This window comes from Calliphora vicina, chromosome 2 (genome assembly GCF_958450345.1).
Source record: "Calliphora vicina chromosome 2, idCalVici1.1, whole genome shotgun sequence".
NCBI classification, from domain to species: Eukaryota; Metazoa; Arthropoda; class Insecta; order Diptera; family Calliphoridae; genus Calliphora; species Calliphora vicina.
This window is the reverse complement of record NC_088781.1, coordinates 96,911,106-96,932,189: the sequence shown is the minus strand read 5'-3', so window position 1 is coordinate 96,932,189 and position 21,084 is coordinate 96,911,106. Positions and strand designations below refer to the sequence as shown.

Below are 21,084 nucleotides of genomic sequence, written 5' to 3'. Positions count from 1 at the left end.
GATTTGATTCATTCCTATTATTTTTTAAGTTAGAAATGTATACCATCTATCTATATATATAAAAATGGATGTTTGTATATGGGTATGTATGTATGTTCCGAATGAACTCAAAAACGGCTGGACCGATTTTGATGAAATTTTCAGGGAATCTTCAGAATTGCCCAGCGGGTAACAATGTATAGTCAGATTTTTTATATTCGGTCTGTGGGCAGAGGGGCGTGTAAAAATCAAATTTTTACATTATACCGCTAATGCCCTATATTTCATAAAAATGGATGTTCAGAAAAGCCTTTTGGGTAACAGTGTAAAGTCAGATTTTTGATTTTCGGTATGTGATAAACAATTTTGTTTACTCTTGCATATTAAGTGCATGAATAAGAAAATTCCATACTAAATTTTTGAATTCATTGGAACCAGCTGAAATACCACTACATGTATTAACATTGAAGGTTGGATCACCGACTTTATCCGACACTGTATATTAAAATCTAGATCGAGATGCAATATAAAACAGATGTATTCTAAGGGCCAGCAACGCGGACCGGGTTCAGCTAGTTTAGTATAAAATAACACTATTATTTAAATATGTATGTATATTTTTATGTATCTGTAACTTTTTCATAATAATTTTAAATATAAAGAAAATTATTTTGATTTGTTTATCAGATTCGTTTGGGTATTTGTTATAAATTCTATTAGAAATGCATCAATATCCATACATTTGTATTATATTTTTACTAATCTATGGACTTATTTCTAAATATGTATGTACCTATGTATGTATGTTTTTCAGTGTTATATTTTAAAGAGCCTTTTTCAAGTGTCCTGCATCACCACATTAAGTTAGCTGATTATTGTCCTGGTATCTTAATTTTTAACAGAAGACTGTTTAAGCAAATAGTTTTACAGGATCGGCTTTTTATTGTGATTTTCTATTCGTTTCTCTATTAAAATTGTATAATATGTACCCAAGGTTTCGTAACTATGTAAGAAATGTTTAATTCGAGAAATAATAAATGTATGGCCAGTTTCACAATATCGAATTAACGTGGTACAATCAGTTACCAGCAAGGTTACCAACTTTTCAGCCCAGAAAATGGTTAAATTTTTAATTAAAAATGGCTAGAAATGGCTAAAACCCAAAAATAACTGAATACAAATTCATAAATATTACATTTCTTGCCCCCATTACCACGAATTCTGGTTATGTATTAACTAATAGTTATACTGACAGTTTTCAAAAATAATTTTTACCGACTTCGTGTTAATGGGGTTTAGCAGATTAACCCCCACTTTCTCTATCTCCGGTTATCGTTTTTCGTAACGATATACTTCCAATTAATAGAATTTTTGTATGAGAACTGTCAGTATATCGTCACGATTGAGCCCTCGTTTGGCGTTATTAAAAAAAAAAAAAAAAAAAAAAAAAATAACCAGAGATTGAGGAAATGGGGATAATTATTGTAATACCTATTGGTATTATTTCTTTTTCCTTTTTGATAAATTAAACAAATAAAAAATACTGTTTTATTTTTTAAAAAAATTCCAAAAATGTTCAAGAAAAGTATAAAATAAAAAAGGCTAAGACAAAATAAAATGGCTAGATCTTCCGGCTAGATTTAATCTAACCAATTTAGCCGGAAAATGGCTAAATTGGCAACCTTGCTTACAAGGTACAATTATTAGAGAGAGTTTCCAATGTTCAATAGAACTGACTTAAGCCTGAGTTATTCCCAACCATGGCAGAATCTACCATGCCCAACCATGTTTAAAATTAATTGAAAAAAATAAAATATAAATAAATTGTAGCTCTACCTTCTGCCATTACGGTTTCAAATTGCTTCCCATTGCTGATTTAATGTTTTTAATTTCTCTAATCGCAACTATTTTTAATTTTTGTATGAGTCGTTGTCAAATATCGTGTCGACAGAAAAAACTCGTTTTCAGACAATGTCGACTTTAACGCGTCTTAGAAAATTTCAAATTGCTGTCAATAGTTATCAATTGTTATCGATATTGACTTCGCAAATACCGTTTTAGCACCGTCGACGTGATTTAATGTCGACAACGACATACATAATAGAGGTGATTGTTTAATTTTCTTTTGTTTGACGTTATAGGGAATGTATAATTGAGAACACTTTCTAATAATTTGACTTGCTTGCTTTGCCATGGAACTAAATATATTTTTCGCATTCTAAATTCATGTTTATGTGAACGAATGAGTTTTCTTCCGCCAAGAATGGGAACGAAATCTTTCATTTGACATTATGAAACAGGCTATTATAAACTTATTATTATTATTATACATTAATCACTGCTTTTTGTTTTTAATACCGAATGTTGGTTAACCCCTTTTTTGATTTTGTTCTAATCCGAAACCTTAAAATTATTTATTAAATCGTTCAAAATTCTTTATTGTAATGAATCATTTTGATATTGCTCCATATCTGCTGTCGTATGTGATAATTATAAGTATACCAGGACACTGTTTTATTTACAAAACTTTGGGTCACTTTGATATACATATGTCAAAAACAATATAGGTGGTAAATCTCTATCGGATCAATAAATAAGCAAGCAAGTAAGGTAAGATAAATAGGGAATCACAAAAAAATAAAGTTTTAAATTACATAAACTCCTATTCTAAAATAGATTTTGGAATATACAAATTTGCGAAATTATAATTTTTAGGTTGGCAATTTCACTTTCCTTCTAAATATCAAGACAACACCTGAATTTTGTGTTGGATGACAAAGGGTACATGTTTGGTGGCAATTTCTTGGATATGTGTCTATACGTTAACATTTAATTTGTTGTAGTTTAATATCTTAACTTTCGCCTGGGAAAAGTTCTATAAAAATATAAAATTTTTATAGTTTTATATTAATAATGCAAACTAATAGTATTAGTAGTAATTTTGCAAAAAATTTTCATTTACAGAACAACAACAACAAACACGCAAAACATCAGATGAGGGAGACAGAACAAAAATACGTGTATTGTATGTATGTATGTGTGCATGTTATAACTCTCACATTTATATTAAGTATACATTTTGCAAAAAGAAAATTAATAAATTTATGAAAACGTCACACACAAATGTTTAAAATTGTTTTTTTTTTCGATTTAATGGAGTGTTTGTTTTATTTTTCAATTATCTTTCTGTTATACGTACTTCTTATTTTGAAAACGTTGTTTTTTCTAACCAAAAATTATTTTCTGAAACAGAAAATAAGAATTTTGCAGTTTTTTTATACACAGATTTTTTTCTTTTTTCGGAGCTTATAAATTCTTGTTATGCAGACGTAATTCTTAAACGGAAAATTTGGTGTAGATATTTCTTTGCAGCGCTCATTAATTGTTTGTATATTTTGTACTGACTTTTGGTTGGATTTTTCTCAATAAACAATTATGCATTTTAAAAAACAAAATTGAGAAAATAAATTCTCCAAAAATCAAAGTTTTTCACAAGTTCCAACACATTCGAACAACAAAAAATATGCTACTGACAGGAAGATAAAAAAAACAATTGATGTCAAAGTAAATTAATAAAGTAGCGACAGTACTACAACAAATACAACATTTACAAAAACCACAAGCAATTTTGTTTTTGGTTTAAGGTCTGAGCTGTCAAAGTTGCCTGTTGTTGTTTTTGCTTTTGGGCTTGTTGTATTTTTCGCCACAACAACCACAAGTGAATTGACAGTTCAGACCAAAGTAAAAAAAATAGTCAGCTGTTCTACTGAGTCTACTTTATTAATTTACTTTGATTGATGTGAAAGCAGAATACGATTACGGCGAAAAACAGAGTTGTTTTTATGTGGATGGTGTCCATCAAATAAATGTTGCCAGGTAGTAATTAAATAACAGAGATAAAAAATGCGAATATCCAAGGCAAATTTATTTACAGGTATACCCAATTCTACAACAAATACAACTTTACCAATAACAACATATACTTTGTTTTTGTAAAATTATTTGCTGGCTGTCAAACAGCTAAACAACAGCAGACTGCAAAAATCAAAAACAGGGGTGAAAATAAATAAATACGTGAAATTTACTTTCAATAAGTACTCCATTCACTTTTATATTATCAATTATTCACTTTTCTACTATTTTATATTTTTTATTAAAAGAAACAAAAACGTTAATTTAAATTAACAAAGATATGTAAACAAACTTTGACAGCTAGAAGTGAAAAAACTAATCGAGCAAAAAATAGTCAGCTGGCTTTTCGAAGTCACCTTATTAGATACGCCTTGGCGAATATCTATATCTGGTTGCACGACGCTAGCTCGTCGGATTGGGTAGGTTCTTTCCACAACAGTTTGATCACATTTAAATTGTTCGGAAATTGTTGGGAAATTGAAATTCTTTTAATCGGACGGACAAATGACAGACGATCTATGCCATAGAGAATTATACATAAAGACGAGACACTCCGATTTGTCAAACAAAAATACAACAAATCATATTTCTGATACAAAAACATTGTTTAGCATGTATTTTGTTGTTGCCAGAGATAGGTTTTCGACAACAGACTTAGGTTTCTGACAATTACGTCTCGACTCTATGTTACCCTATGATCTATGCGTTAGACTGATTCTTTGAAGGAAAGATGGTATGACCTTCACGAGTTGCACTCCCCTGGTATGACATTTTGCAGTTATCCTTGGCTCCTGTTCACCCGTATTTGAAATTCTAGCAACCCCTAATTTCGTACATATCTACATAAATCCAGATGAATGCATAAAATAGTATATTGAATATAAGTAAGTGATATGCGCTCTTCTGAATAATCAATGTAAGACAAAAATAAAATCATTTCCTTGTTTCATGTGAAATATTCTTGTGTTCAGGCTCCTTTGGCAAATGACAAACATTGCATTGCCCTATAAGTGGAAGATGTGTTCCCATCTAGAATGAAAGATTGTTCCCAATAAGTGAATTTCAACATCACAGGAAACAAATGGTTCGCTGCTAATAAGACATTCTGTTGTGTTGGTCTTTATTTGTGGACATCGTTACCGTCACATTCATCGATCGAAACAAATAGTAGTCGGAGGGGGCAAGCTCTGGACTATAAGACGGGTGAGCCAACACTTTGGTTAGTATGGAATATTACGGTTTCATGCCGGGCCGCATATTCTAGACATTTCCCGGCCAATGCTCGCTACAAATGAATCAGTTGCGTTCGGTACATGTTCCTTGTGATGGTCTGGACAAATTTCAGCAGCTCATAATATATACAACTATTTTGGTACCACCAAATAGTTGTGAAATCTGGAATCCCAAAGACCGTACGCCTGAACATGTCAATCCCTAACACCTCGATTCCATTTCATGTAAATATTTTACTAAATCATCTTCAATTGATGTGTATAAAGTTGGAGGCTGACCAAGCTTGGTTGTCAAAACTTTTTCGCTTCTGGACATTCGTTGTAAAGTTGTGTGTGGTACATTTTCCATTTTCTTGAAAGGTAAATGTATTCAGTATACCAAGCTTGGTTGTCAAAAGCTCCTTAATAACTTTTTCGCTTCTGGACATTCGTTGTAAAGTTGTGTGTGGTACATTTCCTATTTTCTTGAAAGGTAAATGTATACAGTATACCACTTTAGCCGCCTTTAGCTATACCACATTAGCCTATTAAAATTATTATAAAATAAAATTAAAAATATACACTAAATATGCAATATTGTTGCATGTGTCCTTCACTAATAAAATACTTTCTTTTGACTTTAATAGCCTTTTTACACTAAGCGTCATCTTAGAGGAATGAGTGGAAGATGATGAAAATGAAAAAAGTTTTTTACACTTGTATCATCTCTCATCTTTCATCTTTCATTTTAAATACATAAAATCTGCTTATAATTAATGAAAAAAAATAAAATGGAAAATTCTTCAATTATCGGATTAATAATTGCACTTGAAGAGCAAAATCAATTATTAAAACAATATATAGATCTGCTTGATGTTATTATGGACAATGACCACAAAGTATACAGAGGCGACACGGCAAAAAAAATATATTTGTCTCTTTCGCTCGAAACAATTTCAACTGGTTTGGTTTTGTGCTTATTTATATAGTTGTTTGTTTTAACGCACATCTGTATTAAACCGCAAATTTGTTTTCTCTTTCTATCGAAACAATTTCAAAAAAAGCTGATTTTAGTGTTTTTGAACTGTCAAATTTGACGCCTCTGTATACTTTGTGCAATGACTTTATTACTTTGTTCAGTCACACTCATTTTGTGACGTTTAATTTTTTTATACATATAAACAAATGACATTTTTTTAGTGATGACACTAAAATTATCGAAAGATGATGATTGGAACAAAATGAGATAGGAACATCTTGTGAAGATGATGAAAGATGACGCTTTTTTGCTCTGTATATTTCTTATGGGAAGATGTTGTCATCTTGCCAATTGATGAGAGATGAAAGATGAAGCTCAGTGTAAAAAGCCTATAAAACAAAATTAATGATGTTTAAAACACGTGTTTTTACACAAAAAAGTCTACTTCATGACCATGGCAGAACAAGCAAGGTACAATTATTAGAAAGTACGTTCTCAATTATACATTCCCTATAACGTCAAACAAAAGAAAATTAGAAAAAAACAAAACGAAATGTCTAAGACAAAAATAAATTAATTAAACAAATTTTTGTGTATTTATTTTTTTTCGAGAAATATTGAATTCAAATTAAATTTTTTCCAAATAAATATGTGTTAGTTTTAATATAACGTGCAAAACATTGCGAAACAAAATAAAAAGTGATGAGAGTAAATGCGTTATTTGACGTTGTAGGGGAAAATATTGAAAACTCTCCCTAATAATTGTACCTGGTTGGTTCTACCATGCTTCATGACCACGCTTATTATCAATTGACTATTTTCATGACCTGTAAAAATGAAATACACTCACGCACTGTTAAATTTCTGAGATCATAAAAGAATTAACCTTGGTACCGTTGCTCCTATGCTCTAGTTTTGGAGAAAAGTAACTACACCACAATTCCCTCATATACCATATTACCTGAACTTAATCTACGATCTATTACGCTTCAGGTTATCGTAATGGTTGGATTTTACAGATGCTGCTGTAAAATTCACCATATTACGCAGGCAAAGTTTCGGAATCAATTACCAACCTTTGAAAATAGTTTCACTTCAACAGATTGACGAATCCTCATTCTGCACACTAAATGATGATGCACGGATTATGGATAATTGGGCTAGTTCGCCAGATATCACCATAGTCCTGGTCTGATTAACTGCATAACCTGAAGTGCATTTATTTCTCTAGGATCATACCATTTACCCATAATCGTTTGTCTGGATAGACTCAACGATTTCATCGTCTCTGAACATGATCTTCCAGTCTCGAACACACCCCAACTTTATACGCCAACTGAAGTTGCAGAAGCCATCAACATAGCTAAGTCTTCAAAGGCAATATGACTTGACAGAATATCCATGCTGATGCTAAAACATCTAGGATAGCGGGGATTCGATTATCTGACAATGGATTTTAACCTGTCAGTAAGGAACTTTAATAATAATAATACCCGATGTCTGGAAAATGGGAAATGGAAAATGAGTGATACCATTGTTAAAACCTGGGAATCGAACCTATAGCGAAGACACTCGAAGCTCTTCTCATCCCCCAGCTGACCCGTCAACTACCAGCAGCTCGTCACCAGCATGGATTCCTTAAGATGCACAGCACCACCACTGCATTATCCGCCATAGTCACTCAGATCTCACAGGGCTTAAATCAGCTGAGGTCTTGTGAGCGGACTATCCTAGTGACACTTGACCTGTCGAAGGCCTTCGTCAGTAATGCCACACTCATCCAGGACATCCTGCAGTCCACAATGCCCATCAATACGAAGAGATGGATAGTAAACTATCTGAGTGGCAGGCAGTCGTTCGTGGAGTTTAGAGACAAATGCTCAAAATCCCGTAGAGTTAAACAAGGATTCCCACAGGGCGGGGTCCTAAACTCTCAGTGCTCCATAGAATACCATATGAGTATCGTACTTGAAGGTCGCCCACCACCGATAGCATACGACGAGAAGATTCTGCCGCGTAAAACAAGAGTCATTCTGGCACAACTAAGATCAGGATTGAGCAACATTCTTAATACCTTCTGGTCCAGCACAGACCGTGCCGTCCTCAACTTATGCCCAACATATGGTCAGGGTCCCCTCCAAATTTTCAACAGTCCAGTCAGCCCTACTTTACTACGTCCAATGGATTTATGCAGAAGTAGCACTATTTCTTGGACTTGGTCTTGCAGAACCCCCAGATTAAATATTGTAAAATTATTCACGCTGCTACAACAACAGGCACTTTTGACAGTTCAATTATCTTCCAAAAAAAACAAAGTACCAGTTGTTTTTGTACATGTTGTATTTTGTTGTAGTTCTTTCGTCACCTTCTATAAATTCGCCTTGCTCAATCCGATAATCAGAAATATGTACATTAGAGTGGCCCCGTTTGTATGGAGAAAAAATACCTTACCGATGTTCCCGACTAAAATGAAAATTTGATTCATTCTAAGACAACGATTTGAAATTTTTTCGTCCTGAGGTCAATATTTGGCGAGCTGGATCAAAGGATAAAAAGGTCCTTTTTTGAGGTTTCTTACATTATATGTAAATTTGGTATCATATAAAAGGTCTTTGAGAGATACATTCAATTGGTTATTAGAAATTTAAAAAAAAAATTTAATTTTAAAAATTTTCGACAAAATTTTAGTTTTTTTTAATTTTTTCATAGAATTTATTCAAATAAATATATGAAATTTCTTAATCATAAACAATTGTATTTAAAAAAAGTATACGAAATTATACATCGATGGAGAGCTTATAAAATTTAAGTTATTTTGATGCCCATTACATATACTATGAATTGAGTATACAGAGATTGTCAGATAGGGATGAAATTAGATTTAAACAAATTTGGAATAAACATTGAACTGGACTGAATTTTAAAAAACGAGAAAAAGCATTTCGGTGAAATTACATGATGTTTATGATCAATAAATTTCATATATTTATTTGAATAAATTCTATGAAAAAATTAAAAAAAAATAAAATTTTGTCGAAAATTTTTAAAATTTTTAAATTAAATTTTTTTTTTAAATTTCTAATAACCAATTGAATGCGTCTCTCAAAGACCTTTCATATGATACCAAACTTACATATACTTCCTTTGGAAGAAATATGGAAAAAATGTAAAAAACCTCAAAAATTTATATCCTTTGATCCAGCTCGCCAAATATTGACCCCAGGACGAAAAAATTTCAAAACGTAGTATTAGAATGAATCAAATTTTCATTTTAGTCGGGAACATCAGCAACTTTAATTTTGAGGCCACCCTAATATACATATATTCAAATCAGAAAAAGAGATTAAATTATCCAAAAATGCAATCCTTTGCCTTTGAGGGATCTATTGCAAGATAATTAACCGAAGTCAATTCTCAACATTCCCAAGACCACAAGTTAACATTACTTTCCAAACATCTACAAATTCTCGATCTGATTTTCATATTGTTCACATAATTAAGTATTATATATAAACCCACATATTCATAAACAATTTTTAAATTTATCAAAGGTTTATAAAACAAAATTTCCATACAAAATTTAATAAGTCCCCTTTTACAATGCAGAAATTCAAAGGCAGACATTTTTCTCATTCTCTTTTGAACTAACCTAAACCTGTGTAAAGCACACTCTACCTCTTCAACTCCTCGCCCACAAACTTCGTCTGTCTGCCTTTCAATTTCTGCATTGTAAAAGGGGACTAAAAGACTTTAAAGTCGTATAACTACTAAACTAAGAGAAAGCAGACAAAAAGAGCTATCAACATGAAAAAACTTATTAAAACGCTATTCAGCTTTTTGTTTCCTATAAATGTGTTGACTTTGAATATTATTTCGATCATCATGTTTTTTCGATTCGAAAACGTTTTACAATCTACAGATTTACACTTCTTTAAAAATGTCTGATGTTTATATGGCAACACTGTTTAATACAACCATTCTCTAAAACGTACTATTTTCGTTAAAGTTCAGTTATATCAAGGCGAATTTATACAAGGTGGAGTCAGTCAAACAGCTGATAATTTTTTTTTTCGCTTTTTGGTTCTAACAGTTGTCAAAGCTTGTTTTTATATTTAAATATCTACATATTCCAATCGTATTAACATAATATTTATTGTTTACATAAATAAGTAAAGCCCTCACTATTCAATTATCTACACTATATTAAGTTTAAATACTTATTTGTTTAATTTTTCATTTTGGTTTTTTGACATTTGTTAAGACCAATCGTTGTTTTTGTAGAACTGTCACCACCTTGTATGAATTCGCCTTGAGTTATATTTTCCATCTCTGGAAATAAAAAATAATTAAAACGAAAGAACTTGCATTTTTCTGCTGCAATTTATCTTGAAATCATTATAAAAAATAAAGCGTTCATATTCCTATTGTACTTATAATGGCGAATAGCGATAATCCATTTGCTGCCCTTTTGGGTGAAGTAAAATCTGGTATAGACAAAAATCTGATTGAGGAGATATTCTTGTTTACATTGAAAAAAGATCAATCATCCTCCTCGTCGTCGAAAAACAGAGCCATTTTATGTTTGGCTGATGTTATCGTATCTGATGTCGGTCTAGGCACCGAAATGGGTGAGGAACTTTTGGGACACGCTATATTTGAGCGTTTGATGCTGACGGACACAAAGGACTATTTAGTGAATGGACAACATGCAAAAGATGCTCTGGAAATTGATACTATATTATATCTACATCGTGCATTTATTATTTGCGAACAAGCTAAACAAAGGTTCCCGGAGCGTAGGAATGATTGTGAAAAAATTAATTCATTAATTATAACAAATGCTAGTACATGCATGCGTCAGCCAGATTTGTATCCTGGCCGTACTATTTGGGAGCAGTGGCGACAATTGATGGAAATGTCTGAAGTTAATGATTCTACAGACATCATGGATTTTTTAGTTCAATGTGTACAAAAAATATATTCGGATGATGAACCACTCGAAGCACTGGGAGCATTAAAAGCTAATTTTTACCCTTTATTAAGTAAAATTCAGACAGATATTAGTCAAGCCAATTTGATAACATTAAAGAAGAGTGTATTTTGGATGTTAAGTTTCTTTGTACGCGATAAACGTATACCCCAAATGGGTGAAGTATTAATTGACTACACCATGCCCAATCCTAATACTAGTGGTTAGTTTATTTATTTTCAACAACCTAGCCTGTGTATAAATCTATAATTATTTTTTTAAAGGTGGTGCCTATATGGATACACTTTTCGGTCACCTGTTTAGTTTATCAATACTGCCAAAAAACCAAAATGGACCTTACGAGTTTTGTGGTGATCTGAGTTTAGAATCGAAAAGCACGGATCCCGCATTATGGCAATGCATGTCTAGTCATCAAAGTGCCATATTCACTATTATAAAACAGCTTTTGGTACAAAGCTCCACTACAAAGCAGAAAACTCTACAGTGGTTTTCGAAATGTCTGCATGCTAATGTTGCCCGTGGTCATCTTTGGAATAATTTAAATGCTGGCCATAATAATTTCGTTCATCAAAATGCTAGTGATGCTTTTATGATCGGTCTTACATCTGTTCTTTTGCGTTTGTGTGCACCACTTTGCGAGCCCTCTATGAAGGTATGAGTTTTAAATTACATACATACATTACTATTAATACCTAAAATGTTTGCAAATATGTGGAAATAAATAACAAAGTTCACATTTTGTGAACAAATTTACATATATCAGGAATTCCATCCAACATCACAAACAACTTGACATTAGGATTTTTTTTTTTGATTATGTTCGTTAACACATACTCTTTGGACATTTCTTTTTTAATTCCGACTAATAATAAAACACGCGATTTTAATTTTTGAAGAAATTGAGGTATTGTGTATCATTTGCAGCTGATGTCGGATTTTATTGATTTATGTTTTTTTATTAAAGATACTTATTTCCTCTTTAGACTACATATTTAAACAAAATATTCACCCTTATCGTGGTTGGCGTAAGCGTCTTACGCCTACGACTGTTTCGTACTAGATTAAAGATAAAATGTAAAATGTTTCTTTAATCTAGTACGAAACTGTCGTAGGCGTATGACGTTTCCGCCAACCACGACAAGGGTGATTGGTTATAAAAAAATGCATTCATGATTCAAATGAAATTTTCAGATGCACTTTTGAAAATGTTCTTTACGTAAAATATATTTTTTTTCAAATTATCTTAAAAAGTGTTATATTGACTAAACAAACAAATTAAAATATGTATGTGGCGGGAAGTCCCACTATTTTTAATATTTTTTATATTTAATGCTGGGTATACACGCTACTAAATTTTGTACTAATCGTAGTAGGGGGTTGTGATACAAGTTACTTCAAATCGTACTAATTCGATTGAAAGAGAACACACAAGTTGTAAAATGAACGATGTTGAGTTTTTATTAATAATAAGTGAAGTTATAGAATCAACTGTTGAAGGAATAAATTTCGTTGTACAACAGCAACTAATTACACTGCGACAGCTCAAATCGGAGGGGGTTCCGCCCACCGGGAAAAGTTATATCGTAAAAAATGTTGTACGTGTCCCGGCGTTTCGCTGGGTCAGGTCTAGGAATCGAGATATATCTATTTGAAGTTAGTATCGTATAGGGAAAGTTGTAATTTTTGTGCCTTTTTCATGCATTTTGACCATATAAATGTCGAAATATCGCAAAGTACTTTTCAGTAAAGTTGTTAAGCCCAACGCCGGCTACAACGTAGTCAATAAAGAAAAGTGGTATTTTTGGTTTTCATTGAGTGAGACCCTGAAAAATCAGTTTTTCATCATTATTTTCGTTAGATATCTTACAAAACTTAATTAAAATCATCTAATTCTATACCCATAGAAAAAATATAGTTGTACATGTTTACCATAACCATTTAAAAATGTTTACAAGTTTTTTAACAATATTATGGTTACTATACTTATTTATATGATTGCGGTAATCAAACAATATTGAAACATTCTGAGAAGAAACGTTTAACAAAAGTTTGGTAATTGATTTACTCAATACAATAGAGAACAGAGTTTGTTTTCTTACTGTGATTGTAATGTTTCTCAGTTTTCCCCCTTTTTCGTTGTTAGTGTTGCTTCAAATTGGTATCAAATATTTGTTAATTCTCATTGTTTTATTGTTTGTTTTTAGTAATAATATAATTTTTATAACTAATTTTTTAGAGAAAAACCAAATTTAATATAATGAAATATACATTTGATTATCAAAAAAGATGAAGGGTTTATTAGTTTCATCATTCCGTGTGTAACACATCGCAGACCCACAAAAATGTACGTATATATTCTGGGTCCTTATGAAATTCTAAGACGATCTGGGTATGTTGCCCGTCTGTCTGTATGTATGTTGAAAACACGACAGGACCCAAACGAAAGGAGCTTGCTGGCTAAAAATTTCCCAAAATACTATCTTTTGATACGGTAGTTGATTTTGCACAAATTAGTTCTAAGTACTCAGATTAGTTCTAAGTTGCGGAAATCGGCAACATTTGTCCCTAGTTTCCATACAATGTGCCCCTCAGAAAATTAATTGAATATTCATAATTGTCTTGTAATAATTAATATAGTGACTAAATTGGGCATAAACATGTGTTATATAAACCTTAATCATTCTGCACAGCCAAATATAAAACTTACTTGAAGATAAAAAACCAATCTTTAGAAAAAAAAAATACATTCTACTAAATTTATATTAAGCTCAAATGTGTTAATATACAAACGTTTTATACGATTATTATTCTATGATAAAAAACATCACTATTTTATAATTTGTTTTAAGTTATTTTGATTATTATTGTACCACTTTCACTAAAACTCACATGCTGATAATTTTAGAAAAATCGGTTCCACTAGGTCAAAGTTCATTTTCCAGAAAAAATCCAGATTCTTGAAGTTTCTCAATTTTTTTTTATTTTACCATTTCGTGTTACGACTGCACCTTTTGTAATAATTATTAGAACTTCTCTATAAGTGTTAAATTTTTTTGGGAAAAAGCACAGTAGAAATAATGAACTCGGAATTGAAGTTGATGAAATTGTACAAAGATTGGAGGAATTTATAAAAATAGAAACACTGGCATTTTCAATAAAAAGAGGAAAGCTTGGATGGACTTCCTAAATGATTTATTTTACAATTGAATATTTCGTTACCTAAAATGCAAAATAACTTAACATCACTTTTCATAAGTTTATAGGAGAAGGAAAAAACGATATAAAATGAAATCTACTTGAGATATTGAAACAAAATTTTCAAATTTGACTTACAATGAAACTAGAAATATATTTTGTAAACAAAAAATTAAAAATAAAAGTAGATATTTTTTATTTCTTTTTATTTTAATTACTAACAACCAAGGTCTATTAATAAGGTCTGTGCAACTAATCAGCTGATCATTTTTTGCCCCTTTGTGTTTACATACTGTGATTGTCAAAATTTGTTTACATTTTTTTTAATTTGTTTATTTTTGTGTGTCGTGACATTTTTTTAATTCTAAAGTTTTATTAAAACAAATTAAAAACGTTAAAAAAAAGTAATAAAAATGCGCTATTGATACAGCAGATCTGGCTTTTTCAATTTGTAGATTTCTAACTCAATTGTTTGTTCTTCAACTCCTTTTCGTTTTGCATTCAATTCTTTTTCGGCCGCACGTTTTTCATTCCTATAGCTCTTACATCAGCCGCATCACAATTTAAAGCCTTACACATTCTGACCACACTTGTGAACAACTGCAAGATGCCTTTTTCATGTTTAATAGTTCTTGAATTTGATATACATACATATTTAAAAAAAAAACTAATATATAGTTGAAAATAAAATTATATTATTTATGTTTATAGTCAGCAGTTTTTGACAAGTTCAGTATAGTCATAGAGAATAGACATAGAGCGGAAACTCTCCTGTCAAAGACCTTACTCAGTTGTCAAAAACCTAAGTGTAGAGAATGTATTAGTAAGAAAACCTATGTGATTCGTTGTTTTGCATTTTAGTTGACGATTTATAATAAGAAAATAATACACACACATTGCGAACGCATGTAAATTCCGTGTCACTCATACCTTTTAAAGAAATATGAATTGATTTTCCCTATTTATTCTATTTCTCAATAATGGTGAGATAAATATATCTGTGGTCACAAGCAATAACCGCCTAATTCAAAAAACATGTTTTTGAGAAAAAGCAATTTATATTTATAAAAGAGTTTCTGAAAAAAATAAAAGAGTGCATTAGAAAAAGTATAATGCAGAATCAAAGATTCTTACCCCCACAATGCTAAAATGAAAAATTATAACAAAAGCTTTATTTTTTAGAGAAATATTTAATAAAAACAAATATCATCGCTTAATGCAACTCAGAAATACTAAATTGAAAATGCTAATGTCTGATTAGGCGTTTGTTGAAAATAAGTGTTTTGATTCTTGCTTGGCATATATTAAGTTAAGCTGTTATTACATATTTAAAAATTGGCATGTCAAGTAATTTAGCCAATTTGCAATAATCGCTTATCTTTAGTTTGGCTCTTATAATAGCACTCTTATTTATGAAAATTTATTTCGTGAAAAATATACAATAACAACTAAAGTCATTATAAGCGATGTTTCTAATTAATAACTTTTTAAATAAGAAAGTTAGGAAGGTAAAGATTTCACGTATACATACAGTTCTATGAACAGAATAATGTAGCATATATAACTCAAATCTTTCTTAAGTCGACTTAGGTGGTTATTGCTTATGACCACAGATATAATATTTACAACAGATATAGCCAAGGTAGAAACTATTCTTCTTAACTGTTTCATCATCCAACTGTTACGCCCAGATGATTGTGGTGTTTTCCAACATCCTTCAAATTCCAGACTTTCTAAAGAGTAAAAATGTCCCAATGTTTTTAAATTAAAATTAATTTGAGAGTTTTTGGACCTTTTTAAATAGAAGAGTTTTTGTGGATTATTTAAAATAAAAAGCGAGAAAATAAGACCATGAGACTCAAATAAGAGCTCAGAAAAGTGCAAACATTGGTATTTCCAACACCTGTATATAAATTTCTTCATAACTGCCACAAAAGTACATGAATATGTTAAATTTATTACATTAAATTAATACAATGGGATATTTTATAAAGATTTTATATATTCACCCCTATCGGTAATAACATGTGAAATTTTGTTCCCATGAAATATCCATTTCCCTCGAAGGGAAAATTGCTATCGGGAATATCATGATGAACTTTACATTCACAATAGTTGATTTTGTTCGTAACAGCTGTTTATTGTTTACAAAATTCCATCTAAAAATTTCACAACAAGGGGAATTTTTTTCACGTGAACAAAGTTGATGAACGAAAAAAGGAAAAGGGAAAATATTTCATGTGAAATGTTGATTCGCGATAGGGGTGATTATTTGTTTTAACATTGGAAACAAATTTAACGTTTTCTTTTTTGTTGCAATTTGGTTCCGTATACGTTAATTAACAAATTTAAAAGTTCGAAATAAGTACTCAATTTTTTATTTAAAAATAAAAAAAAATAGAGGAAGATAAATTGTTATTGAAGCAGAGAAAAAAAGGTCGCGAAAGTAGCATGTTGAGAGTCGATATCAAATTAAAGAAAAAAAGACGACAGGAAAGCGAACAGCGACTAGAAAATAAAACGTTAGCACAGGAGACTTCCCCATCATCAAAAAGTAATTACTATATAAATTAATTTGAGTTTGCAAATATTTAAAACATCAGATTTAAATGTTTTAAAAATTCTAATATGAATTACATACGTATAAGGTCATTCTGAAAGAATCGATTCTATTGAGTCTGAACATTATTTTATTGTCGCAATTACCCCGAGTAATGCTCCTTTAATTTTTTTTACAAATTAAGACAATGCCTCATAATCAAAGAGAGTATTTAAGCAAATTTTAACACCCAGGCTTGCAGCTGTTTTAGATGCATTAAAGCTAAGTTCAAGAGATGCTGTTCATTTACTAATTACAGTTATTGATGCAGTTGGAGTAAGCTCATCGGAGTATATATTCATCCGCACTATTCTTTAGAAAATCAAAATGTAGTCGAATATTTTAAAAATTTAGAACCAATAATAATCCACTAACAATACGTTGGTATACTAAATTTGTATCTACTATAACAGGAGAAAAAGAAGGCCGATTGTTTACGCTTTTTGTATAATAAATATTTTATTTATTTTTCTTCAATTTATATAACCAAGCCTTAGGGGCCATTAATGGCTAATAAAAGCTACTAAATAAAATAATTAAATATATTAACTTTTAACAAAAATAGTATAAATAAGCATATAAGCACATTTCTGCATATTTTTTTAGTAAATAATAAAATATATATTATTGAAATAGATTTAAACATAGGGTAGAACTAGAGGCGCAACTGAGAGTAAAATGAATTGCTCTCCCAAATTTGATGACTGACATAATAACAAAATACATTGGTTTACATGTATTTTGTTGTTACAAGACTTGGGTTTTTGATAACAGACTTAGGTTTTTTGTCTCTCAGTAACGCTTCTATATAGATAAATACCACTTAAGTCTCTATCTGAACCTATGGATACAGAATTGCCTCCCAATGTTTATGGTACTTAATTCTTAAATGTTGTATTTGGTTGTAAATGTAAAAGTAATTCAAATTTATCTTTTTATTAGGTGTTATTAGTTGATCCAACCTATTGTGCTGTACCTGACGATGAACGTCAAGCAAAACAAGTTAATATGATTAAGGCATATGAAGAGACATGTTTACTGCCAACGGAAGAGAATTCTAAGCGTGTTAGCGCAGAAAAATTCAATTTTGTAACCGAACTTTTTTTTCTGACACATAAAGCTTATGAGCTAAGTTATCGCGCCGGCATTGAACGTTTTACCAAAATGACTCGAGAGCTTCATAATTTACGCACAGCTTATCAAGATGTCGCCACTTCCGATCCCAATAATGATATGGCGAAGAATTTGATGCGCATGTTAAAAGAACAAATGCAACAATATCTATGTTTGCGTAATTGTCTAATGGAACCAGAAAACGATACGGCGATTTTAAAATTCTTTGAAGCTTCGGCTGTTTGGCTGACCGAAATAGCTCTAATTTCTTCAGGAGAATACGATAAACAAGTGAAGGAGAGTCATGATTTTGCACCTCATTTGAAACATAATAGAGAATTACCAATAAAAATTGAATTTGTACCAGATACATTGCGTTGTGTACCAGAAAACATTATCGATAACATTGTGGCCTATTTGAATGTCAGTCGTCATTTTCCCCCAGGTCAATTCATACAAATGTATCCTTCGTCACATGATGCTTTTTTTAAGATGATTGTTCTGTTTATGGGCAGTTCAGAGTTGGTTAAAAATCCCCATTTGCGGGCCAAATTGGCCGAAGCATTAGAGTTCTTTTTACCAAAGCGTTCCACAAGTGGAACATTCCTTTCACATGTGTTTGACAATCATAACGAACGTTTAAAAGTTGTATCCAGTTTGTTAAATGTGTTCGTGTCAATAGAAATGACTGGTCAGTCCGTGCAGTTTGAACAAAAGTTCAACTATAGACGACCAATGTATGCTATTATGGAATATCTATGGAGTAAAGAAGAATACATCCAATGTTTTCGAGATTTAGCTGTAGAGGCTGAAGAGAATATGGAAGCCATTGAACCGCCATTGTTTTTACGTTTCATAAATTTATTAATAAATGATGCCATATTTTTATTGGGTAAGACTTAAATAATTTGATTGCTTAACTTTTTTTACATTAACAAATATTTTTCAATCTCTCCCTCTCATAGATGAATCACTTAACAATTTGCAACAAATTCGCCAATTGCAAGATGTCCAAAGCAGCGACGAATGGAATAGTTTACCACAAAATGAACGTCAACAAAATCTGTCAAATCTACACCATTTGGGCATGTTGGCTCGTTTTGATAATATTCTTGGACGCGATACCATAAATGTGCTGAAACTGATAACCACTGAAATTAAGAGCATTTTCTGCCATAGCAGTATGGTTGACCGTATAACCGCCATGCTAAACTATTTTCTTTTAAATTTGGTTGGTCCCAACAAGGAGAAATTCAAAGTGAAAGATAAAAAAGAATTTGAGTTTGATCCGGCGAAGACAGTGTTGGAAATTTGTCATATTTACATTAATCTAAGTAGTAGCGATAGTTTCTGTTTAGCAGTTTCTCAGGATGGTCGCTCCTACAGTTCCAGATTGTTTATTTATTCCGAAAATATTTTGATACGCATTGGTGGCGGTCAACTTATTGGTGAAATGGCTGAGTTTGCGTATAAAGTACAAAGAATGGAAAGGCAATATAAACAGGAGCAAGAAGTAATGGCCGATGCTCCAGAAGAATACCTGGATCCGATCATGTCTACGGTAATGTTGGATCCCGTCATATTACCCAGCTCCAATGTAACAGTCGATCGTTCGACTATCGCTCGGCATTTATTAAGCGATCAGACCGATCCGTTCAATCGTGTTCCCCTAACTATGGATAAAGTAAAGCCGAATGAAGCTCTCAAAAAAGAAATACAAACTTGGATGGCCGAAAAACGTGCCAATATGACTACAGCAGCTTCAAAGGCTGCTGAAAATAAAAATGATGCAACAGACGCCAACAGTTGAAATCACTTTGTTAACAACATTAAAAACACCTAACCAAAGACAACATGAATATTTGTTTGTTTGCATTGTTGGACACTCACATCCCCCCTTACACCTGTTGTTGTGTTAAGTTTTGATTGTTTTTGTTTTATTTAATTATTAGATTTTATGTTAACTCACCTTTATAATTTCGGAAATTTGCAATATTGTATTTTATTTGGTTTTGTTGTGTAAATAGTGTATAGTCCATATTCCATTATACATATCGATGGTCATAAGTTGACTCACCGTAACTAAAATTTTCTCCAAGATAAACAATAATTGTTACGTTACGAGGTGACAACCTATGACCATTTGTATGTTGTGTATGTATTGATTAGATAAAATAGATTAACTATATTTAAGTTATTTGTAAACATAATGATCGCTTCTACATAAATATGTATGAGTATGCGTGGGTGCGTTCGTAAATGCAGTAATATTACATCACTGCAGCATAATACAAGTTTAGAAAAAGCATATTTGTCATCACTATTTTACGTCAAACGTTTTATTATGCAAAATTTTTGAAAAAGGTTTGCAGGTCATTGCATCAGTGATGCAGGAATTTACTGTATTTATGAACGCAACCTCTATGTACATGAAAATTGGTCGGCCCTATGCAAACAAAATAAATATTACTTGACGATTCCAAAAATGTAAAAATTATTTTTTGCCTCTCTTTGGTGATTCTTGAAGCAGACACATCTGCCTCAAATACCTCACTTCCTTCCCTTCTAACGTAAATTTATTTTTTAACAAAATGAAAAACCATTAAATTTTATGAAAGTTTTGCATAAAAAGTATTTTTTTTTTCATAAACAATGGTGTTATAGTGATTAAAAATACTAATGTATGTACATTAGGGCTATAACCAAATTTTTGCCGTAGCACCACGCGATGGCGAATGTTGTGTTATGTAGGAAAAATTTTAAATATTTTATGAATAAAGTAAAATAGTAAAGTGAAAAATGTTGTTTAATTATTAAAAGACATAAACTTAAAATTTAACGTGCGCGTAGATTTGCATAATGGATAAATAAATGTCCTGTACTACTTTAATACCACTTTGCATTGCGATTATTGAATCTTCTTTAACCGAGTGTTAAAAATAAAAAAACATACATTAGAGCGTAGCACCCAACAAAAAAAAGGTCCCCTGTACACCTCTTGTAGTATAAAGTATTTTTGCAAGGCAGTTACGAAATTGACTATTTTATTTGAATACCAACATTTTTAAGAAATCTATACTAGTTAAAATATTCAAAAGTGGGCCTC

At 31.4% G+C, this 21,084-nt stretch overlaps 2 protein-coding genes across 2 annotated transcripts in view; one reads left to right on the top strand and one right to left on the bottom strand.

The window, feature by feature from the left end:
- LOC135952148 (serine-rich adhesin for platelets) overlaps window positions 1–3,476 on the bottom strand; it is an 81,055-nt gene extending 77,579 nt beyond the window's left edge. The window contains exon 1 of the mRNA XM_065501954.1: window positions 3,179–3,476. The gene's annotated coding sequence lies outside the window, so the exon portion shown is untranslated. The remainder of the gene's footprint in view (window positions 1–3,178) is intronic.
- Window positions 3,477–10,421: 6,945 nt separating this feature from the next.
- On the top strand, window positions 10,422–20,778 carry Ube4A (Ubiquitination factor E4A). The gene is made up of 4 exons (XM_065500609.1): window positions 10,422–11,273; window positions 11,335–11,723; window positions 17,808–18,870; window positions 18,944–20,778. Exons 1-4 carry the CDS (start codon window positions 10,517–10,519, stop codon window positions 19,786–19,788), a joined length of 3,054 nt encoding a protein of 1,017 aa, XP_065356681.1. The 5' UTR covers window positions 10,422–10,516; the 3' UTR covers window positions 19,789–20,778.
- Window positions 20,779–21,084: the final 306 nt, after the last annotated feature.

Excerpts from the sequence above, each read along its gene's own strand:
- Ube4A (XM_065500609.1), top strand. The coding sequence starts at position 10,517 with ATGGCGAATAGCGATAATCCATTTGCTGCCCTTTTGGGTGAAGTAAAA. Across the intron at positions 11,724-17,807 it reads TTTGCGAGCCCTCTATGAAG|GTGTTATTAGTTGATCCAAC; the intron begins GTATGAGTTTTA and ends TCTTTTTATTAG. Across the intron at positions 18,871-18,943 it reads TGATGCCATATTTTTATTGG|ATGAATCACTTAACAATTTG; the intron begins GTAAGACTTAAA and ends TCCCTCTCATAG.